General features: G+C 38.2%; 2 protein-coding genes and 1 long non-coding RNA gene across 4 annotated transcripts in view; 1 reads left to right on the top strand and 2 right to left on the bottom strand.

Annotated features, from left to right (window-relative positions):
• Positions 1-2,121: 2,121 nt before the first annotated feature.
• LOC132094681 (uncharacterized) lies at positions 2,122-3,093 on the bottom strand. The gene is made up of 2 exons (XR_009422374.1): positions 3,024-3,093; positions 2,122-2,494 (listed from the first exon to the last, which is right to left on the bottom strand). It is a non-coding gene; the product is annotated as an uncharacterized LOC132094681 (long non-coding RNA).
• An 844-nt stretch (positions 3,094-3,937) lies between these two features.
• Positions 3,938-10,020, top strand: LOC132095012 (desmin-like). Its single transcript, XM_059499727.1, has 9 exons — positions 3,938-4,576; positions 6,185-6,245; positions 6,372-6,467; positions 7,282-7,443; positions 7,547-7,672; positions 8,022-8,242; positions 8,349-8,392; positions 8,926-9,026; positions 9,641-10,020. The coding sequence occupies exons 1-9, from the start codon at positions 4,011-4,013 to the stop codon at positions 9,680-9,682; spliced, it is 1,419 nt and encodes a 472-aa protein (XP_059355710.1). The 5' UTR covers positions 3,938-4,010; the 3' UTR covers positions 9,683-10,020.
• A 3,696-nt stretch (positions 10,021-13,716) lies between these two features.
• LOC132095011 (transmembrane protein 198-B-like) overlaps positions 13,717-24,621 on the bottom strand; it is a 34,243-nt gene continuing 23,338 nt past the window's right edge. The window contains exons 1-5 of one of the 2 annotated variants that reach the window (XM_059499726.1): positions 24,049-24,188; positions 22,326-22,611; positions 20,038-20,613; positions 15,954-16,201; positions 13,717-15,851 (exon numbers count right to left, since the gene is read on the bottom strand). In XM_059499726.1, the coding sequence (XP_059355709.1) occupies positions 15,699-15,851; positions 15,954-16,201; positions 20,038-20,613; positions 22,326-22,494 (1,146 nt within the window). In that variant the 5' untranslated portion in view covers positions 22,495-22,611; positions 24,049-24,188 and the 3' untranslated portion in view covers positions 13,717-15,698. Of the gene's footprint in view, positions 15,852-15,953; positions 16,202-20,037; positions 20,614-22,325; positions 22,612-24,048; positions 24,189-24,621 lie in introns of those variants that run through there. The other variant, XM_059499725.1, reaches the window with a different exon arrangement.

Here is a 24,621-nt window from a genome sequence, read left to right as displayed (position 1 = left end):
GAATTCTGCCGAAGGCATTCAGAATATGTGTGTTACCCAAATAAAATTGACAAACAGTAAGTCTTTGAGAAGGGGTTTTTCAAGCCAGGTGGTGCATTAGAAAAGGGGCTCATCTCCTGTTTCCTAAATGCATCACAAAGTGCTTGAAAAAGCTGTAAACTAATTCCACATTGCACAAGGTGCAAACAACCTTACGCCTGTTTCACACATACTCCGTCTGCAGTGCGTATGTGTTTTTTTTTTTTTTACGCACCCATGTTAACGGAATCCAGTTGCGTTCCAGGAGCGTTGCGTCTGCAGCAGTACAGCGATCGTTTACGTACCGAGTAGCAGACTGCAAACGCGTCCTGTGTGAAAGCACATCGAGTCCGTGCTGCACCACATACGTAACGCACACGGACTGCATACGCACTGCAGACGGAGTATGTGTGAAACAGGCGTGAGCAGGGCCGTAGATAGGGTTAACGGGGACCCGGTGAAGGTTGTACCTGTTTGAAATTGTTTAATTTGTATGTTCGTTTATTTTTATTTATTTGTGCTATTTACACAATGTTTAAGTTTTTTTCAAGTTTGTAGGTGTCAAGGTACAGAAACCAAATAATTAAATGTAAAATAGCACTGGACAGTCTTCAATGTAAAAATGAAATATACAATCAAACCTACATTTATTCAGACACCTTCAACATTTCTCACATTATTTCAGTTTTGCTATATATATCAAAAATTATATCTGGTGTCTGAATAATTTTTGGTTTGACTGTTAAAACTACAAAGTAATTCAGTCAAGAGCAGTGAGTGATTTTCATTTTCATTTTCCTGGATAAACGTTACAGCAGCCAGTAGCTAAATTAGGCACGGTCACTTTAAGAGACGATGAACGCATCCATTATAATACACGTCCCATTTTTTTCCTCAACTGTTTACTTTCACTTAAGAAATAACTGACAGTTTTGTCGAGTTTAATTTATTTTTAATTTATTTTTTTTGCAATGCACAATATTTAGCTCCACAACAAAATGTTCAAAAAATTTACTTGTGAAGGCCTAATGAAATTTGGCCTCAAGCCTATAGCTATAATATATGTCAGCTATTTATGTAAATTTTATAGTGGAACCCTTGCATATTTAACCTTTCAAACTCTGTCCCAAAATCTCGCCATGTTCCCCTTTACTCCCTCGGCATGGCATTTCACCTTGTTGGAATCTGTGTATGTCTGTTTTGGGGGTTGCTAAGGCAGCCAGAGGGAGTTTTTGAAAGACAACCTACTGGGCAGCTCCCACCACTTCCCATAATCCCTACCCACATGTGGTTTCACATGTCCCGCCATTTGGACACCACATTAGCAGACATGTTTTAGTCAAATATCTTATTCAGCGACTCACTAAAACAAAGCAATTAAATCAGTTTCTTTAGATTCTGTAAGTAATTTATTTTTTATGACACTATTATCTAAAATACAACAAACAAACAAATTAGGAATGAAAAAAAAAGTTAAATTTAGAAATTATGGTCTCATTTTCCATATTTAATATTCAGTTTAAGGTATTAAAAACAGCTATGCATGCATACTTAACTGATAGACATTATGGCATTTATCTTACTTGAATAAATAGATTTGACAGCTGTTATTGAAGCACTGCTGAATTTCTGTTGTGGTTACCTGGCGACATAAACTCCATGTGTTTTGACCTCGTCAGAATTCGTTTTTAAACTATCATCTCCCCACCTGACACATGCCTGTCCCGGAATTGCTCTGTAACCTAGGAATTTTTAGAGGCTGCTCTCATAGTGTGCCGAAAATAAATTAGATTATAAGGTTAATGGTGAAGCATTGCGATGATGAAACATTTGTCAGGTTAAATTAAGATCTTAAATGGTAATGTTGCTGTTTTTGATCATAAAATCGGACATTTGAATGACTACCCTAACAGGAAGTAACTATACACTAAAAAATGCTGGGTTGTTTCAACCCAATACATACACACACACACAGACACACACACACTTTTTTTATACATTGCTTTTGTACATTCAATTAAAAAAAAATGCATTAATTAATTCTGCATTTACAGGCGCTGGCCTGGGTTTGCTGAAAATAATGAACTAACCCACCACCCCAAACGGAATGATGGTGTTTAATTTCGAGGGTACAATTTGCATTGTTTGAGTTCCTTGAGGCACTTTTAGACACCAGAGACAAAGATCACAATACATTCCATTCACACAGATGCATTCAGAGATATACAGTATGTAAAAGATTTAACTCATGTTCCAATAACATTTACACATTTGTAAACAAGTCTAAAAAAAGTCTTTTGAGATCGTTGAGTCTTTGCCCCATCAAGTCTACTCTTTTTCCAAGAGGCCCTTAGGAAAGCAGCCTGGTAACGGGGTTCAGGCTGGAAGTCTATTAATAACTATGACAGCAGCTGTGGAGTAACATCGGCCTTTCGCGCACTATGGTTAGCTTGGGGAACAGCCAGAACTATGGGAGCTGGAGTGACAGAGATTGCATTTGGTATATTTGATGACACAAATACACAGTTACATTACTCTGATTTCCCAGGTGCAACGTAGGAGTTTATGACACACACAAAAAACAAAAAACAAATTAAGAACATTCCATCATTGAAATGTGGTATATCTAAAATATTAAGCCCTCCTCTCATGACTGCAGACTATCTTATATACCTGAAGGCATTTAATGGCAAAAAAATACATTAAAAAATTAGATGAACTGAAAGTTTAGGCCAGAGAAATACATTTCACACAATGCAAAAAAAGCAACATACAAAAGCTTAAATTGAATCCATACTAATCTGGATATCATTTAGCATTATGAAAGTAAAAACAAGTATAGCACATATTTAATCAACACAAATGTATAAAAACATATATTATTTACTTATAACTCAAAATGTCACAAAATGAATCATGATTGGGTTGTAATTTGTGTTTAAAAAAGCAAAACCTAAATAGCGATAGTTCACACAAAAATGAAACTTCTATTAACATTTACTCACCCTCATGTCAACCCCAACCTGTAGTATTCCAATTAAGAAATATAACAACACTGTCCCATTGACCTTCACTGCATGGACAAAAAAACACAGAACTATTTTTAAAAAAATATCAAATTTTCTGTTCCACCGAAGAAAAAAAAGTCATACAAGTTCCAAACAACATGAAAGGTTGAATAAATGATAACAAAATTGATTTGAGCATCTGTTTTTTAGAGGAAAATGTTGCATAAGCCCAGATCAGTATGACAAGATGTACGATCAATCAGTTCCAAAAGAAATACAAAACCTGTGCAGGAACACCACAAGGATAACAAGGTGGGAAAAAGTCCAAAAAAAGCATAAAATTATCTATATTATATTACTTGTTATACCCTATGTGATAAAAGTCAATACCTTTTAGTTAAATGCAATACAATTAACGTCTTTTGAAAATAAGAAAATGACTGGAGTACACCATGAGGGTTAAATCTTATTTCAGATTCAAATAATATTTTGACTAGAAGACTGGCTTAAAAGAGACGTAAACTTTAGTTATTTGTGCAAAAGTGAAAGACAAAGTTAGAAATTATTGTTGAAAAGAAAACTAACTTAATCATAAAAATGGCGACTGTTTCAAATTGAACATTTTAAATGTCAAATTCTCAAAGAAGTATTATTTTTACGGTGGTAAAAGAGATCTTTCTGGTAAGCATCCTCTTGTGTGAAAAAAAAAAATGACAGCATATACGTGACGTGATCTGTGCCACCTCATGCTCCACCCAGCTGCTGGAAACCAGACCTCATGACAGCTGAGGAAGCAAGGTTTAGAAAAGAGAGAGCCAAGTGGCCACCGTGTGTGGTGATAACAGTGACAGAAAAATGTGGGTGGGGGTAGATGGGGTGCTAGCTACACTATATATAGTTCAGCTTCACTGCTTGACCTCATTCTACAACACAGCCTTCAGCGAACTGGCATTTGCACACCGTTCAAACCTTAGAGCCCCAGTCATGAGCAAGACATATTCAGCTTCAGCCGAGACGGCTTCCTCTTACCGTCGTACCTTCGGCTCCGGCCTGGGCTCCGGCCTGGGCTCGTCCATATTCTCTGGCCATGCAGGTTCTTCTGGATCCTCTCGTGTGTCCTCCAAAGTATATGAAGTCAAGTCCTCCTCTTCTCCCATTTTTTCCAGCCAGCGCGCATCCAGGGCTTCATTTGGTGGTGGATCAATGGTCCGTTCCTATGCAGGCCTTGGTGAGAAGCTGGACTTCAATCTGGCTGACGCCGTGAACCAGGACTTCCTCAATACACGCACTAATGAGAAAGCAGAGTTGCAACATCTCAACGACCGTTTCGCCAGCTACATTGAGAAGGTGCGTTTCCTAGAGCAGCAGAACCAAGCCTTGTCTGTGGAGATCGAACGTCTGCGGGGCCGTGAGCCCACACGCATCGCAGAGATGTACGAGGAGGAGATGAGAGAGCTGCGCAGACAGGTGGATGCACTGACCAATCAGAGGTCCCGCATTGAGATAGAGAGGGACAACCTTGCCGATGACCTGCAGAAACTAAAACAGAGGTGAGACCTTCAAGAATTATTTACGTCTATGAATTTTAAATGACTAAATGTAGACAGAATTGTGTTCATCATCACTAAAGTTTAAGGGTAACTGGATATTGCCATAACTGTTGACCAAACACAAGCGCTGATCTTCAATATCCAGACAGTATCTCTTACAGTACTGGTATTGTGTTGAAGTGATATGGTCTATTTACTTTATGGAGCATCCATGGAACTTTTCCATTCCACAAAAGGTTCTATAGATTATGTTCTTCACACTAAGAAAGAAAAGAAAGATTCTTCTAAGAACGGTTCAGTGAGAGGTTCTTTGGGGAACCAAAAATGATTCTTCTATTGCATTGCCGCAAAAATAAATAAATAAATAAATAAAATCCCCTTTTAGAATCTTTATTTTTAATTGTGTATGTAGGTCCTAGAAGAAGTCAGATAGTAGTGATGGTCCTCGTAACGTATGTCATTGAGTGGGGAAAGACATGGAAAAGTGCATTAGACATCTGCAATTCTTAACTGCTAAACTTCTCCCCAACATTCTAGAACAATATGATTAGAATGCTTTCATGTTCTCCAACAATGAAATCATGACCAGATTTCTAGAACTCAAGCACTTGACATGAAACAGAGACCACAGGAAAGACAGAGGTCAGGACCACCTCAGAGGTAAAGACAACATAAATGCAAGAATGCTTATGACAGGGTATACGGTAACTGCAAGTAGTAACCACTGGTGTAACTCATGTCTGTGTATGATGTTGGAAAGATTGTAAGAGTGTTATTCCTGTTTGCAAAAGAACACAGAGTCACATTACACATTGCTCAGATTAGACTGCTATTATTAGCCTCTTCAATATACCCCCCAGCACTGCAGAGAATGTGTATTCTTAAAAATAACCCTTATCTCACTTAGTGTGTGTGTGTGTGTGTGTGAGTGCATTGCACTCAAGGGACCCGCAACCACCCCATGTTAAAAGCTTACCAACAGCAATTGTTATTCAAATATATTGTTCAAAGTGAACCTGATGGTTCAAATTATATAACACAACACATTATATGACTTTCAGCTATAGCTATAAGTTATTGCTACCCAGCACTGTATGAAAAAAAAAAACAACTAAAATACTTTATTAGTATTTTAGCTCTCCATTTCATTTTGGAGCCCACAGGGCCTAAAAAATCTGTATGATTTATACCACAACTACTTTCATCTCTATGATGAAAATATCAGATGCCATCTGACTGCCAACAATTGCATTCATGAAACCTGATATGTGCCACATTAACAACATGCTGCTTTCAAAAGACTCAGGGATGTTTATATTAAACCTGAGCCTTGTGTGGCTCCAAGCAGTATGTGAGAATATAAAGTTCTGTCTTGATATCTGTGCATGAAGGAACGACAACCTCTCTCAGTATATCTCAAATATGGAGAACACCCAGGACAACTTGGCCAATAGAACAGGCTCTATTTCTGGCCATGTAGAAATTCTAATATAACAAAGACCATCTTGTTTAGACTGTAAAGTCTTGATAGAGCACTTTAATAAGTATGTTAAGTCATATGATTACTTCAAAATTATTTGAAGACTGTAATATCTCTTTCTTCCACAGACTTCAAGAGGAGATCCACCAGAAAGAGGAAGCTGAGAACAACCTGTCTGCTTTTAGAGCTGTATGTTCTTGACATCACCTTTAGTGTTTGTCAAAATATTGTCAATATTTGAGAAGGTTTCTTTGGTTGAAACATAAAACACAAGACCAAAACTTAAGCTTCTTGTTGTTCTCATGCTTTATGTAGGATGTAGATACTGCCACTCTGGCCAGGCTGGACCTGGAAAGACGTATTGAGGGTCTTCATGAAGAGATTGCATTCCTCAAGAAGATCCATGAGGAGGTTTGTATACATCTACAATTACATTTCTCAACATCTCCCAAAACTATACATGACTAACTGTTCATTTCTTTCACTGTCTCTGTCTGCAACCTCCCCCACTCTCGTACCCAGCATACAACACGTACACTGACCTTTTACTCATGAGCCTCTGAAGTCAAGTTCTTTAAATGCCCTCTCTGCTTTTTATTTGACAAGCATGGATAAAATGGTCACATGTGTGTCTGTTTGCGTGTCAGCTGCACACTGACAGTGAGGGGGCAGTGTGAAGCTGTGGAACAGATGCATCCCTATAATTAAACAGAGACAGATTTTCTGAGACACAGCTGTGAGAAGGGCGGTGGATAAAGAAAAAGGTCTTACAAGGCCACAGAGTCCTACAATTACACATAGCTATCAGAGATTACAGGAACACTCTTAAAAATAAATTCCAAAGGGTGTTTTCACAGCAATGCCATTGTTGAACCATTTTGGGAACCTTTTAGCCATCAGTTCTTAAAAGAACCAAAATATTAATAATCTGAAGAACATTTTTACACTATACCTTTTGTGAAGTTGAAAGGTTACATTAATGTTAAAGGTTCTTCATGGAACCATCAATGCCAATAAAGAACCTGCATTTTTAAAAGTATGAGTTTTATACACTTAACATTCAACATCCCGGATTCCATTGGAAAAGTCACATTTGATTCCCCCTTTATTCTCAACAATGACACTGACTTGTTTCATACACCCATCAAGCCTCAACTTTTCAAGTGAAATGACAATACATAAGCATGCTCTGAAGCCACGTCTCTCTGTCTACCTTTTCCTTTAGGAGATCCGGGAGCTGCAAAACCAGATGCAGGAGAGTCAGGTGCAGATCCAAATGGACATGTCCAAACCAGACCTGACTGCCGCCCTCAGGGACATCCGCATGCAGTACGAGGCTATCGCTGCCAAGAATATCGGAGAAGCTGAGGAATGGTACAAGTCTAAGGTCTGTATCAGAGGACAGGCACACCAAGGCTATACTGAGATCTGTGTATCTAGACTGAAAGTCGCCAGGTGTTTGAGCTAAAACATTTTGTTTTCACCAACAGGTGTCAGATCTGAGCCAGGCGGTAAACAAGAATAATGATGCTCTCAGACAGGCCAAGCTGGAGACCATGGAGTTCCGTCACCAGCTCCAGTCCTACACTTGTGAGATCGACTCTCTCAAGGGCACCGTAAGTCCTTAAAGATTCTGTGCATGCAGGGCTCTAAGCCGAGTCATTATTTCCCAGCCGAAACAAGTATTAGCTGAGCTTCAGCACACCTGAATCCATCTTATTACCAATTATGAAGTCTTTAGTATGTTTCCCTAGGTGCTCAATGAGCAAATTTGATTCAGCAAAGCGCTAGTAATAACACACAGTAGCTCAAGAAATATCTACTGGAACTCATCCGCAGTTTTTATTAATACACCACTAAAGAATGAATAAATAATGCTTTTTCTCTTCCCTCTGTACATCAGTTTCACCCTACGCCTTGTCTTTACTTCTCGCTTTCTCCATCTTTTTGTCATTCCTTTTGCAGAATGAGTCTTTGATGAGGCAAATGAGGGAGATGGAGGAGAGAACGGGTCGTGAGGCCGGTGGTTTTCAGGACACCATTGCCCGCCTTGAGGCTGACATCGCAAAAATGAAGGATGAGATGGCTCGCCATCTCCGAGAGTACCAGGATCTGCTGAATGTTAAGATGGCACTTGATGTGGAGATCGCCACCTACAGGAAGCTTCTGGAAGGAGAGGAGAGCAGGTAAGAGATAGAAAGTATTTAGACACACTTAGATTGCTAATTGCTCCCTTAACTGATGTCACAAAGCTTTATTTAATGAGATTTTTATTGTTTTTCGTATTTTTAGGATCACGTTGCCTGTGCAGTCCTTCTCTACCTTGAGTTTCAGAGGTGGGTTCTTCACAGGAAGAACTACTTTTACACTTCTTAAAGGGACAGTTCACCTACAAAAATTACAATTTCGTCTATAGTTCTAAATATATGACACATATATGATTTATTTTGTGCAATTGTGTTTGTCCATACAATGAAAGTCATTGGGGTTTTGAAACAACGTTGCAAACCACTGAGTCATCTTAATAACAAGTAGAAAGTAGAAAGGTTTGAACCAACATGAAGGTAAAAAAATATGAAACAGTTATAGCCTGAATGCACTGTCAGTCACTTTGGATAAAAGTGTCTGCTAAATGCATAAATGTAAATGGTTGAATAGAGATTTTTGACCAAAGCTTCATCCACAAGGGTGGGGGGGGGGGGGGGGGGGGGTCAAAGCTATTTATTAAAAAAAATTTTATCCTTACCTCTCCGCCAGCTTTGTTGTGTTTGAGCACCTCAGCTTATTTTGATATCAATAATGTAGTATGTATGTATTTACAATGTGCGGGTGACTTTAATGATGCCGTGGTTGTGAATTGTTGCCATAGAGACAAGCCCAGAGCAGCACCACCAGCAACAACAGCGTGCATCTGAAGTCCACTCCAAGAAAACAGTTCTCATCAAGACTATTGAGACCCGAGATGGCGAGGTAACAAACACACACAAACAAACACTCGCTAACAGGCTAGTAATTGCTTGATATTGTAATTTATGGATTTTACAGGCTGTCTAACCTCATATTCGTGTTATACACAAACACACACACGCAGGCTATAGTATATGTGTGCATTTAATCATTATCATTACAATAATTTTCTGTTTTACTCTAGACTAGGACAAGTGCTCAGTGTGTAAGTTTAGCCATGACTCATCTGTCTTTTTCCAAAAAAAAGTCATGTTCCCTATTAACCGGCACTGGATTTCACTACAGAATCCTCCAGTTTATAAGTGTATCACTTTTAATATCAGTTTTCTGCTCTGCTGAATGTCATTGTTTCTGCACAGCACATATGAAGTTCATTAATCAAAGAATGTGTTCTTGCTCTAGCCCAGTATTGATTTCCAGTAGGAAATGGACTGTTTTAATTTATACAAACGCCTCTTCCAACTGTCTCTGTTCCTTATTACTGAGTATCAACCATTCATTTTAAAGCGCTTTTCTGTTTTCCCAACATGTTTATGCAGCCATCTGTGCATGTGAATCATCTGTATCCTGTTCAGACACCATCGCTCTAGTCATTTCCCTTTTTTCTCTCTCTTTAGGTCGTCAGTGAGTCCACACAGCACCAGCAGGACATCATCTAAAGCCTATGAAACAGATTGAGTTTCATAAAATCCCTTATCCTAACTTAAATGTTCACTGATGGCCTCCGGCTTTTTATGTACTCGCCCAGTATTGCCATGACCCATTACTGCATATGTGGAGGACACAGACAAAAGAGAAAAGTGAGCTGAAGAACAAGAGGGAGAACGAGCAAAATGGCATAATATGCATACTGCCTGTGGCCAGTTGATCTCAGAGTTTTTGTTGACATGAATGTATGTGTGGTAGGGTCATATCTGAGAAGCTGTGTTCCACTGCTACAAAATGACAATAATAAACTGCACGGTATTTTCTTGCAATAAAATTGAAGGCCTCTGTACTTTTGGATTAATCTCATACATAGTAGTAACATGTTTTAAGTCAATTTACTACAAAAGACAAATAATATGCACCATGTTTTCCTTCTATAAAATTGACGGCTTTTGTCATTTTGGATTAATCTCATACTACTATATAGTAAAATAAATAATAATAATTAATTTTAAGTATTTGCTACAAAAAAGACAACAATACACTCCACTGTGTTTTACTTCTATAAAATTGAAGTCTCCTGTGATTTGGGGTTCTAATGCTAAATATAGGTTATAGTAATATAATGTATAGCATTTTTCAATAGAAATCTATTTCTGTGTAGACAACAACACTACCTTAAAATCTTGGCTATAAAAAAAGATATTGAACACCAATATAAACTGTTGATGCAAAACATTAACACATACTGACCTTTTGTCAATACAGAGTATATTAAATGTATTATTAAATAGCCTTTTGTGCAAAATAAATATAGTAAAATAATTATTAAACAAAACATGTCATTACAGTAAACTGAAAATTGTAATTAATAAATTACATAAAATTACCATTTTCATTTATGAAAACACCCATATAGAGTATAGTCTAAACTTGAAAAAAATGCTTGAACTAGGTGTTTGAAACCAGCATGCACCTGCTAGAGATCCAAACAAATCACAACAAGGAATAAACTGACAGGCTGAGTAAACCATGCTGAGATTTCACAATAAAATACCACCTTCTGTCCTAACTCAGCCTCCAGCTCTTTGTTCCTGAGGTGAAGGCAGTCACATGCAGACTCACAACACTGTAACCTTCACTCTATCACCTTACAGTTCCCTCACTTTATACTGACAGGTTATGACGTATCATCATAACCTTAATGAGACTCTTTTATTAGCGTTAACTCTGACCTTTAGAGTTGTGTTTTATGCTTGCATGTCTGTTTCTGTGTCGGTGTAAGGTAGGTTTGAAAATAAAATGAAAACAGAGTAATGCTACTGCTAGCTGAAGAAATATGGTATATGGACTTCAGGGCATTCGCTGCCGTTAACCCTGGGTTATCATCATTCTAAATCCTGCTTCCGGTCCTTGATTCTGATTGGTTGAGCCGTGTTCAAAGCTGTTGTCTTTGTTTCTGTGTTGCACGGCAACCACTTTGTTGCAGCCATACAGTCATGGCCAAAAGTTGTGCAAAGTTTGCTGCTTAAGCTGTTGTGGTGTTCATTCACATTATTTCTAGATTATTGTGTAGAGTGATGAGATGCATTTAAAAAAAAAAATACTAAAAGCTTCATAGGCCAAAAAATGAACTTTTCACAAAATAAATAAATTGTTTATGTATAATTTCACAGTTTTTTGATCCTGTCACAAAATGACCTGCTAACATTAATTGACTAATCATATCAGCAGCACATGTGAAAGTGTGAATGAGTTCTAGTCAGGTTAGTCACTACTAATTAGATTGTAAGTGCAGATTGATGGAGGGAAGAAATGCTTCCAATCATTGTGTTCTTGTTAGCAAAGTTTACCTCCAAAGAAACACGTGCAGCAATCATCGATTTGAAAGAACCATTTACTGGCTCTTCGAGAACTTGAAGGTGAGAGGTTCGACTGCAGTGAAGAAATCTTCAGGACATCCAGAGTGTCCAGCAAGCACCAGGACCATCTCCTCCTGAGGAGTCTGGTACAGAATCGAGTCTCCAGCAGTGCAGAGCTTGCTCAGGAACGGCAGCAGGTTGGTGTGAGAGCATCTACACGCACAGTGAGGACAAGACTTTTGGACAACAGCCTTGAATCAACAAGGACAACAAAGAACCAACTTCTCTCCAAGAAACACATCAAGGAGAGATTGAAATTCTGCAGGAAGTACAAGAATTGGACAACAGAAGACTGGTGCAAAGTTATTTTCTCAGATGAAGCTCCCTTCCGACTGTTTGGGACATCTGGAAAATGAAATGTTCGGAGAAGAAAAGGTGAACTCTGCCATGAGTCCTGTGACCTGCCAACAGTGAAGCATCCAGAGACCATCCATGTGTGGGGCTGCTTTTCAACCAAGGGAGTGGTCTCTCTTATAATTCTGCCCTAAAACACTGCCATGAACAAAGAATGGTATCAAAATGTCCTGCAAGACTGACTTCTTCCAACGATCCATAAGTGATTTGGTGATGATCCATGCATTTTCCAGCATGATGGAGCATCATGTCACAAAGCAAGAGTGATAAAGTTGCTTGAAGATCATTACATTGAAATTTTGGACGTGGTGCCAGGCAACTTCCCAAGATCTCAATCCCATAGAGAACCTGTGGTCAGTTCTCAAAAGGCGAGTGGGCAAGCAGAAGCCCACAAATTGTGATCAAAACAGAGAACTAATAAGACAAGAATGGATCGGCATTAGTCGGTCTTGGCCCAGAAGCTAATATCCAGCATGCCAAAGCAAATTGCAGAGGTTATGAAGAACAAGTGTCAACACTATATAGACCCATTATTTATTTGACCAATAAAAGCCTTTAAACTTATATGATTATCATTGCTTTTCAGTATACCGTATATAGAAACGAGGAAAAAATAATCTACAAATACTGAAGCAGCAAACTTTGCGAACACAAAATGTAGATATGTATATGTATTTCTTAGGAAATATATCATTGCATTTTATTTGCTTTGTTTTATTTTGTGAAACCTTGCTATGTGTATAGAATAACTGTTTTATAAAAGCAATAAGCCCTGTAAAGCCATTGTTTACGGTGAATTTATAGCAGCTAAAATAAGGGGGTTTTAGGCACTCCACTCCGCGTCATATCTAACATAGATATATACCTGTATAGACATATATATGCCTAACAACACCCCTTAACTTGTATATATTTACTGTAATCCATGGCTTATTGTTTTATTTTAACACAGATGAAGGACCGTTTCTCACTTGTAAATTGGAGGTGGGGTTAGCACTGCTTTTTACCTAGCATAATGATACGGGGACGAAGTGCTAAGTTTGTTCAGTGTAAAGCAACATGATGCGGTGTTACAATGTTACAGCTTGATGCTTAGCAACAGCATTTTCACATGTTTTTACAGTCACGGAAACACTGCTCATTTTAAGAAGGGGTTGGGGGGGGGGGGGGCTGTTGAATTGCTCACCTTTGGAATCCACTGTAAAAAAATCAAGTTCAGGATAGATGTTGCCTGTACATTCCTCACTCCGCAGTAATACAAAGACCACCTGCTGTGTTCATCCAATCACTGACTCCGCAAATATGCAAATAAGAATGTTAAAAGCATAGTTCACTCAAAAATGTAATGTCATTAATTACTTGGTATTGTCAGTGTTGGATTAAAGATGGGGTTCTCCCTCTAACTGAAATGACAAGAAATGTCACACAGAGATTGTGTAGCTATTAATTAAAAGAGAATCATTACCAGTTCAGCCCCTCGGTCTGAGACTCAATATATATTCATACTCATACTCATACTATCAATACTCCGTATGGATGGTGACCATTGCATGAAAGCAAATAAATAATTTGCTAGTTAAAACTATCCAACAGCTCATAAGATGCGAATCAAATAAAGGACAGGTGTATTTCAGTATTATGAAAAACTGAATTTCGAGACATCTCAGATAATTTAAAAGGAAACCACACAGCTGAAATCACATCTGTAGCTTTTTCCATCAATTTGCAAGCAAAACAATAGGATGACAACAACAATCCATTTTAATGTGATTTTTCATTTGCCCTTGTGTAAATGAATTTTACCCCTGCAGGGATATGCACATTTATTTTCAAAATGGAAAATTATGCTGTGCATCACAAAGCTACTTGAGCACGTTTTGTCTTTATTGTTGGCACATTCTTCCCACCAGTAGCTAGTTCAAGCAATTAAATGTGTCTCACCCAGTGCCTCAAAGGCATCTACCGCCACGTTCTTTGCCATCTATCTTTTTTAAACAGCAGTGTTAAGAGGAAAATGGACACGTACTCACATGTACTTGACTTCAGGAGCACAACATTTATGGTTATCAGTACTGTACAAATACATGCTCAAGAATAATAATAATAATAATAATAATAATAATAATAATAATAATGGTCAACATCAATTTAATTACATACAGAGTATGTAACTCCACTTGAAGTCTTAATCTAATAAATTAGAAATAAATTATAATTACAAATCACTATCAATGGGACAATTTAAAAGACAGTTCTTCAACACACAGATGTAACCACTGATTAGAAGAAAAATATAAAATGAATCAAAGCACTAGTAATAATACAGAATCGCATGTAAGCATATTTACATTTAGACAATGTACAAATATTTACAAGAGAGCCAATCTGTAACTTTAAAAGAAACAGTAAACAGAGAGGAATTTAAGCCTTTGAGCCCTTTCATTACTTCAGAGTGAGGAAAAGATTATACTTTGACTCTTCGTTGCTCCGACAGCCCTGATAAACACAGACGGGAAAATGGGTGTGAAATCACCCCACATCCGAACATGAAGGTAAATCAGAAATTAAGACTCAACCCTGCTGCCAATCTACTGCAGACTCACAGTATGACAAATGCTTTCACACATCCACACACACTCAAAACACAAAATACACATACAGACAGTCTCTCTGTCTCTCCTTTTCATGCTTTCTACAGACACAGAACTACACTAAATCTTTTTCTGTGAGAAGTCCACCACTGTAAATCTCTTCCACCCTTCTGCGGCATCTTTCTTTAATCCTTTTCAAAACTCTCTCTTGTAGGCAAGGTTAAGGACACTTAAATCACTCACAGAAAACCCCTTAAGTGTTCACAGTTACATCGTTAGGGCTCTTCTCGATGCCACAGCCCCTGAGATTTAACTGGGAGCCACCCAAACAGTCTCTAGATACTAAGCCATAAACAGAAAAACAACTAAAAACAGATTTAAGTGTACATCTACAGCACAAAAGCAATGGTGGCACTTCCCCCACATGCATTGGCTAACGATAAATGCACATTTCAGTATATGCTTGTGCAATAGGCTCAGACTGAACAGAGGTTGTGTTCACCATACATGGTTTGGGAGATTTTGTGTAGGCCCTGGCACAGAGCAGATAAAGCCATTTGAAACATTATAAAATGTTACACACCTCCCTGCCCTTGCTGTAAACACAATGTCATCTGAAAAGTATTTAAAAGGTCAGGAGGATTGAAGTTTGAATCTGTAAACTGGATGTACAAATAGTCTGTCTAGCAGAAACCATGCATGGTTTATGACAGTTTAGTCGCATAAAAGCCAAGGCCGTATTTGGTCCCGAGTTCAGATTGAACATAATGGATCTTCTTTAAAACTTCTGCTGTGGTAATGAGACCGTTCTTCTCGGACGGAGTAAAACAGCAGCCTAATTATGGGAAGATGAGCCTCGGAGGAGCAGACACACATACCACAACCATCTTCAGCAATATATAATGGAGTTAAATGCAAGAGAACAGAGCCAGACTGTGGTTAAGCATTGTTTCATAGGCATATGATCCATTTGCTGCAACTTCTCTGGCATTAAATAAAAAAATCATGGGAACACAGCAAATGGATTTAGGTATGAAAGTCCCGTCAGCCATTGTGACGGCTGAGGTAATTGCATGCTGCAAGATCTGATCCGGCTACAAAGTTTTCGGTTCTCGGAATGGTTTGTGCAGTGCAATTCCTGTTCATTAAGGGGTACAGGGTCAACCTCTCACTGCAGGGCCTGTATGGGCTGTTAGGGGCACTTGGGAGCCATAGTCATAGTCCAAATCTACAACATGTGAGCCGCCAATCAGCCTGTCATGAGAGTAGCCCCTCCTCTCCGTACGTCTGTCACGGAAGTTCTGGATGTAACTCTAAAAGAGAAAGCAAACATGCAATCAATCTCTGATCGATTGAAAAGATAATCATAGGGATTCGTTTGTCAGGTTTCAGTGAGACAGATGTCTGATACTTACTGGAGAAAGTACGTCTCCATCGAAGCGGCGAATGGTGTTGGGTTTGCGGCGGTGGGTGGGCTCCTGAGGCTGGATCTTAGGAGGAGGGTTTGGGGGATGAGGGTTGGTCTGAAGGGGGTGGTGGTACTTCTGTTGCTGCGGCGGCTGTTTCTGTGGCCTTTTCTTCTTTTTCTTTTGGCATTCCCTTCTTTCTTCATTTTGACGAATTCGCATTAACTGTACTCGTCTCTGCTGGTGATTGATGAAGACTTTAACAAAAACAGAATTAAGAAAGATATATATTAAATGGAAGATATTTTCATACATCAGGTCATCATAACTGCAAAACAGAGGCATTATTCTACTCTGTAAATACACGATGCAGTGTGTACTGGCCGCGTCTCTCAAACAGTGGTCCAAAGCCAAGCTGATAAACAAACCGTTGAGTGTTTTGACACATTCTGCCCTGCGCAGGGCTAAATCGACATTCTGTTCTCTGTCATTATTAAAAACAGACGGATTAATTCTGCCCATTCAGTCGCTCTGTTGTGCCTCAACAGCTTCGTGGACCATCTGTCAGGGAATTCATGTAATGATCTTTCTCTCCCGCTTTCTGCCTCGGAAACACTCCTCCCACTCTCACCTCTATTCTTCTGTCCCATCCTCATCACAGCCCCTTCCCCCATTCCCGCCAAACAAGGGTCCAGCTTGTAGCCATGGCAACCACCCCCAGTGCAGTTCACACCGCGTGTTCTCCCAGTGCGCACATTAATTCTGAACACTAGTGTTTTGTTTAGCCTTGCACTTGACAAGGAAAAGTAGAGTATGTAAGTGTACTTTTAAAAGAGAACTGCTCAAGGTGCTTCCTTTGTTTTTAACTTCCCACAATTCTGTTCTTATTGTGGGAGAAGTATTCTTGTTCTTAGTTATCAGACATAGACCTTGGCCAAAGTAGCACCATATTTAAATTATGACAGTAGTGAAAACTACTAGGCTGTAAGGGATACAAGAAAATGTGATCGTATTACCCCAATTTTACAGTCTCTGCACTGGCTACATATTAAATTCCGTATCTGTTACAAATTATTATTACTTGCCTATAAGGCCCTTAATGGTTTAGCTAACTAGCCTTATACCACATTACAACCCATCACGCTCCCTAAGGTCACAAAACGCTGGACTTTTGGTAGTTCCTAGGACAGCAAAGTCCACTAAAGGAGGTAGAGCTTTTTCACATTTGGCTCCCAAACTCTGGAATAGCCTTCCTGATAATGTTCGGGGTTCAGACACACACTCTCTGTTTAAATCTAGATTAAAAACACATCTCTTTCGCCAAGCATTTGAATAATGCATCTCATAATTTGTGACTGCAGTTGTATCTGATCAAATGCACATTATTATTCTTTAGCTTGGGTTAAACTAATTAATTTTACTTTGTTGGAACAGCAGCTATGCTCACGATGTCTATTTGTTTCTCTGTTTTGCCACACAAGCTCCAGTCTGGATCCAGAGGACATGAAAAGAGATGATGCCAACCCCTCAGAGGACCTCAGATGATGCTAACCCTAAAACAACATACAGAAATAACAAATATTGCTACTTACTATGCAATCACATTATAATTGCTGTTAATAGTGTTCATCGTCTGGTTGACTATGTCTTGTATTAATTTTTCTGAAAATTCCTGTCATATGCACATAAACTGATCACCACTTATAAGCTCCTACTAAATATTGTAGAAACTTATTTTTCTGTAAAGTTGCTTTGCAATGATTTGTATCGTAAAAAGCGCTATACAAATAAACTTGAATTGAATTGAACAAGTACAGTGAGTTCAGTGGATTGTACTGTTGTTTAGCAACATGTTTACTGTTCAACTGACTAAACGTCTTTCTGAGAAAAAAAAAGAAAACGTTACACACTTAATTTAGGTCTATAGAGGTCTACAGAGAATGTGACTTCTACCCTTGGAAATTTCATGGCCATGGCTACTTTCTACAAGACAGCGATGAAGCAATTTAAAAATCCTCATTCATGGATTTCAGGTCCAGGCCTTCCCATTGATCACTCAGACTATGGGAGCTTGTATGCAGGGCACAGCTGAGCCAGTCTGATCTCCACAAGATCTACCACAGGAATTAACTAGGACACCCATAAATAGAAAAGCACCAAAAACCGTATCACCTCAAAACACCCAGAATACCCAGGGGGAAGTTTCAGAAAGACACCTTGTTGTAATGAATTCCACAGAGGAATTCCTCTTTAGGGTTGTGCTGATAGACGATAGTATCGTGTATCAACGATAGAGATATCGACGTAAGCAGATGTCAAGACGATATTAGGCTCTTTCTCCTATTAATGTATTAAATAATAATAATTATTATTATTATTATTTTTATAAGGTGGCCTATTATAATTCGGCTATCAAACTGGCCAGCTATTTCACTTCAGCACCGCATTTCACACAAATGCGCGCGCACAAATGATGATTAGATCCTGTAGCCGCAGATAAGTCTCCATCCACAAACAGACATACTGTCTGCTGATATAAGGTATTTCATTGCACTTTAACAAGTAATCTGAATGACCTATATGTGTGCAATATATTAAACAAGCCCTCACTAACTGAGTTTAATGGCACAGTTATGTTAGAGTGCATCTCATTCTTGTTTCTGTGGCGGTGCCTCGGTCTCGTCATGAGGCGCGTGGTCCGGGGCGCTGTATGACTGATGCAGCAGTTCAATTCAACTTTTAATCCAAATATATGATCTTACCTGTTTTGAATACTTTTTATATTTAACCTGTTCGTTTATGTCCAATATTAGTGTTAAACTTTTGGACTTTAACATTTAGACTGATAACTTTCGTGCGCAGATGCAGCAGATTTGTCACAGTACGCGCGATATGACAATTGCGTCTGACCATATATGAATAACCATATATATATTTTTATATTTAACGTTAGTTTATCAGTATGTTTGAAAGTATATTTTTTTGATTATTGGAGATTCCATAGGCTCTCTCTCGCGCACCTGCATGTTTAAAACATCAAATAGTTATGCTATGACAAGAACAAAGAGTCTCTCTCTTGCTTCACCCATGCACGATAATATTGTGTATCGTCGATCTGATGGGCTGACAATATGACGATTTGAAAAGTGACCATATCGCCCAACACTATTCCTCTTAAAGGAATAGTTCACTCAAAAATATCAGTTCGGTTGTTGTAAACTTTCTTTCTGTTGCAGAACACAAAAGAAGATATTTCGAAGAATGTTTCGAGAAGAGTCGATCGCCAGGAGCAGGGTTGGGCACCCCTGGCTTAAAGGGATAGTTCACTCTAAATGAAATTTACTCACCCTCAAGTTTTTCTAACATAATGTCCTAACCAGATGCATCACGACAAGATTCCAGCAACAAGCAATTTGTCTGTCCAAATCAGATGTGAAACAGCTATGCGACATAACAAAATCAATCAAATATCACAGTCAATCAGAAGCAAGTGTGGGCGAGATCTCTCTGAAAGTGCACTGCACTTGCATAGAAATGAATACATTTATAATAAAATTCATAAACATTAAATCTTTTTAACATTATTAATAGTACATACTTAGTGACTTGTACCATCTTTTTATGGAATAAACTTGTTGAGTTCATATTAACTTCCAGATCTATTCTAACTCAAGTTAGAAACTTTTAACATTGAATGAAGCACACGATCAGTTACTGAGATGATCATTGTCATAGTTTGTATGCCACAATGTTGCAGAAATAGAAACCATTTCTAAAACAGAATCCTCTGTCGCTTGTCGCGGGTGAAACAAAAACTCAGATTAACATGGAAAAGATGCCTTTTTGTGTTTCGCTGTGTCACACAAAGTCTGGTTAGGACTTGTATGAGTTTCTATCTTCTGTTAAACACAAAATATACCTTTAGTTACCAACTTTCTTCAAAATATATTCTTTTGTGTTTAACATAATAAAGAAACTCATTCAGGTTTGGAACAACTTGAGGTTGAGTAAATGACAGAATTTAAATTTTGTGTGAACTATCCCTTTAAGCCACAGCCTTATCCCTTTCCCAACAATCGCTTGCCAAACTTACCTTCTGTGTGTGAATATCCTTCAGCCGTGACCTTCCACTGAATAAGAACACCCAGCAGCGCCAGCACGGGCCAGACTCCCATGACCACCCATGTGAACCAACACACTGGGCGAGGTGGATCCACCTTCACCCTCTCATAGATATATCGTGTCAAAGCAAAGAGCTCGACAAAATAATCCACAGTCACAGTCACCACAGCTGATCCGAAGACGGCGGTGGACAAGGTGGTGAAACAGCGCTGCCACTGCAGCGTGAGCACAGCAAACAGCATGCCCGAGCCCAGCAGCACACCCAGGGGAATCCACACTGTCCTCGGGTGATAAAACTCCTCTAGAACCACCAGAGAGGCCAGGGCCACCAGTAAACCCAGGAGAAGTCCAACCATAAAAAGCCCCACGCTGCGGACCAGCATAGTGACCAAACCGCACAGTGTGCCAATGCCCAGGCCGATGCCCACGCTGGCCTCCACACTGAGCTGAGTGTCCATGACCCTCTCCTTATAGCAGAGCATAAAGATGATGATGGAACCGAACATTAGACCCGTGAGGAACATTACAGCCTTGAAGCAGCGGTACCCTACAAAAGAAGAAATGTGGAGAGGGAAGGATATGGGAGGAGGAGGAGGAGAGGGTGGAAAAGAAAATGATTTTAGAAGAGATCATTATTTTATTATCAAATGACAATCGCAATTACATATATGTAGATAACGATGATAAGCTCTGAACATATGTATTCAATATGGATAAGTCTAACAGCCTATAACACAGCAGAAATAAATGGGACGGTCACCTTTTCATCTGCATGTCAAAGCTCATGGCAATTTTAAACTACAAGTGAAAAATTACATTCAAAATGCACACTGAAACAATATCCATCGCCAAATTAAAAGCTTGTTTTAATTTGAATTAATTTGGAAAGAAATTCTACTATTGCATAATAATTTTCTTTTATAATACTTATGTAATTTACAGCTATATTCATTATTCGATTTTTTAAATATTGTACAACCAATATATTTTTAATATTTTAATGTATACAGCATACAAGTTCTGTCGTACAGGACCTTATTTGACAAAAAATAAAATGTCCATTGTTATATTTTAATTTAATTACATTTTTTAAGTAATATATTCAAGTAAATTCATTGCATTCTATTCAGTTATTTAAGTAAATTAATTTAATTAGATATAATTTTGTTATGATAAATTAATTTTTTTTATTAAATCATAAAACACAGAATTCACAAATAAATAAATAAATAAATAAATAAATAAATAAAATTCAATGGAAAACACAGAATTTTGGGACACATTAAAACACATTTTAATGGGCCCTAAATTAAAAATGTAAAAAACTAATTCTATGGAGTTTCCATGTAAATAAATAAGTTACATTAAAATGAATTAACAAGATCTAACTAACATGTGGAATGCATTTCTTACAAATAAATATCATGATGAATACAGAATGAAATAGAAAATAAAAATAAAAATAAATAAAAATAATAGAAAAATAAAAATAAAAATGTGTCCCCTGTGTGTATCTATCTATCTATCTATACAAGAAACAAAAACATTGTTCATTGCTGGGCTTATTTAAAGGTAATTTCTAAACCAGCTCTACTTGAAATTCCAGGGATAAACATTTTGTTTGGAAACACATGAGTGGGATCATCAGAAATGCCTTGAGTGAAAGTGTTTATGCCATTAACGCCGATTCTGTTGCTACAGTTACTGTAAAAAAGTAGCTTTTAAACCAACAGGAGCCTTTCATAATGCATTGTGCTTTTCACACAGGTTATCTGCTTTCACCTGATGCAATTTAGAACTGTTGATAATGGCCCAAATTGGCAGCAGAAGGGCAGGAAGAATAAATAGCACGTTTTAACATTTTAATGTAGTCACACTGGAGCCAGAATGTCATAGAGTGAAGCTGCTGTTCGTCACAGCTGATATAGCCTCGATCCTCCCTCTCTCTCTCTCCTAGCAAGTAATGGGCAGTGAAAGCAAATTTCACAGTCAAGTGAAAGTGATAAAGCTTATCTAATAGAGAGGGACACAGATTTGTCACCCTTGTCTGGTTGTCACATTCAGATGGTTATTAGGTGAATTCAATTTGGCCATTAACAACCACAGCTGAAACAATGTTTGTGATAATGAGACAAAAACATAACCCACACATTCAAGTCATAGCAGAATTTGAGCTTGTTCTTATGTAAATCTACATTTCTCCAAACCAGACACACATCTCATTTTTCTAAACATAATCATTCATGCTTTGTAACCTACCGAAGAAGCAGTAGATGACGCCAAACAGGCAACACATGGAGCAGACGACAGACGGGACCACCTCATAGCGCCGTTCAATGTCCTCATCACAGCTGAACAGATGCTCTGGACTCCCATCCTGAGAGGGTGGGGAGAGCTTAAAGGCCAGAATCTGGCCAGTGGACGTCATGCTGTCAGTGTGTGTTAGAGAGTGTTACGAGCTTTCACGGGAGCTGATGAAACAGGGAGAGTAGGGTCATGTGGAAGGTAAAGGGTGCAGAGAAGCTTCCCATCCACTACAATTGACCTGTTCAAAAAGATGAGAAGAAGATGTGCAGATATTAACTCATGAACAATAGTCTTATGGGTTTGGAATGATACGAGGGTGAGTAATTAATGGCAGAATTTTTATTTTTGGATGAGCTATCCCTTTAACATCAACAACACATAATAAACATTTATAAGTATTATAATTCTGAATTAAAACCGAACAGTTCTGTTTACGATGTCAGTGATTTGTGCACTGCGTGGTTGTCAGCAGTACTTTAATTGTTTTTAAGTGCATCACACTGAGCATATCAGTCTTATTGAAAAGTCAATATTTGTATGTGTGTACTTCAAAGAAGCATAGTGAGTATTTGTTAATGCACAAAGGACAGAACAGAAAATCAATATTGTTTAGCAAAATATGAATTACAGAATTCCTCCTACATTAAAACATCCAAACACAAAAGACTACATTTCTTTGCTAGTAAGGGGTTTTGCTTGCTTTAGAAAAATGTACCACAACAAAAGCCTCCATCACACCACAAATAGTCCATTGCACAATACGGTTGAAGGGGGGAAAATTGCTCCATTAATTTATATGTTGGTTCCCAGACATAAGGTATTATTTTACATCAGTTTATCTGAAAATATAACCTTTTTGTCATAGGACTTCAGTAGGGTTTGGTGCCATTTGGGATGGCAATATAATGCCAGACTTCTGAACCACAAAGGCTGATTTATATGTTGGTTCCCTCTACAATTCAGGCAACCTTTGCAATTCAGACATCAGGCATTATATTGCCATTCCAAAATGCACCCAACTATATTGGAAAGATATAAAAAATACATATATTCTTTAAAATAAAATGATAATGTTGATGGAAAAATTACAAATATCCTCTCTGCTACTCTCAGAGGAATGTCTAATCTCTCTCTATTTGGACTTTGATTTGGCCTGACATGAAATTATCCAACTTAAAAATCTGTTGAAAGCAAGGAGCAAAAAATTAAGCCTTCATTAAACCCCAACATAAAGTAAGCCTATATCCAACTTTGCCTAGGCACTCTGGGGTATTCATTAGTCTAATTCAAACTAAAATATCTCAAAAACCTGACATACACTTTAACTTGCCCTTTGGCATTTACTGTGAAACTGACATGAACAAATACGCTTCATCAATGAACAGAGACAAAAATGTTTTCATCAGTGTCTAAAAAGCTGAACTGAAAAACCTGGCAGAGCTTTTAATACATCGATATAAAAGCACCATTTCCATGATGCAGGTTTCAGAACAATATAGCTCTTCAGCATTGTGACAGAATGCTAGGGGTAACCTCAATTGGCAATAAGGCTAGACATTATTAATAGAAGCCTTTTGTCTTCTAAAAGATTCTCCAGTTCAAACTGATGTTTTCTTGCTGCAAGAAATGTTATAGAAAATAAAGCCTTTAGCCTATATAACTGTGATAACAATACCTCACTTCCTGTCTGTTGTCATTACAACAGTGTAATTCTGGGATGCTACAAGTTATACACCATTTGGCTGAGATGAGGAGAGTGACCTGCCACCATGGCAACAGCCTGAGAACCAATCAATGTTTTAGCCTGCCTTGGCAGTTTTTTTTCAGTGCTAAGTTTTCTCTCCCCCTTATGCAAACCCCTCCTCTTCTGCACCCAAAACGTGCAAATAACAACTTGGCCCACTCGGGAAAGCCTGGGAAAGAAGGAAAGATACAAAGAATAACAAATAAATCAAGAAAAAAAGTGATCAGGAGAAATAAATAACCGTCTTAAGCTGTAGTTTTGATTTGGAAACATGGTAGCTGGTTTCTACTGGTCCATGCTGGGCACTGCAAGCTAGTTTGGATCTGAAACAAATTGTGGATCTGCATCTGAATATTTGTACATGCTTACTGGTCAACTATCCAATGATCAACTTGGACCAACTTAAGGCGAGGACCAGTTAAAGAAATAGTTCACCAAAAAAATGAACATGAGAGTCCAAAACAACCAGTAAAAGACATCACAATAATCCACAAGTTATTCATT

This window comes from Carassius carassius, chromosome 19 (assembly GCF_963082965.1).
Source record: "Carassius carassius chromosome 19, fCarCar2.1, whole genome shotgun sequence".
Taxonomy (NCBI): domain Eukaryota; kingdom Metazoa; phylum Chordata; class Actinopteri; order Cypriniformes; family Cyprinidae; genus Carassius; species Carassius carassius.
Note: the sequence above shows the minus strand (reverse complement) of the source record. Positions and strands in the feature narration are given on the sequence as shown.

Coding starts and splice junctions, on each gene's coding strand:
- LOC132095012 (XM_059499727.1), top strand. CDS start 4,011: ATGAGCAAGACATATTCAGCTTCAGCCGAGACGGCTTCCTCTTACCGT. Junction 8,243..8,348: donor CTGGAAGGAGAGGAGAGCAG/GTAAGAGATAGA, acceptor TCGTATTTTTAG/GATCACGTTGCCTGTGCAGT. Junction 8,393..8,925: donor CTCTACCTTGAGTTTCAGAG/GTGGGTTCTTCA, acceptor TTGTTGCCATAG/AGACAAGCCCAGAGCAGCAC.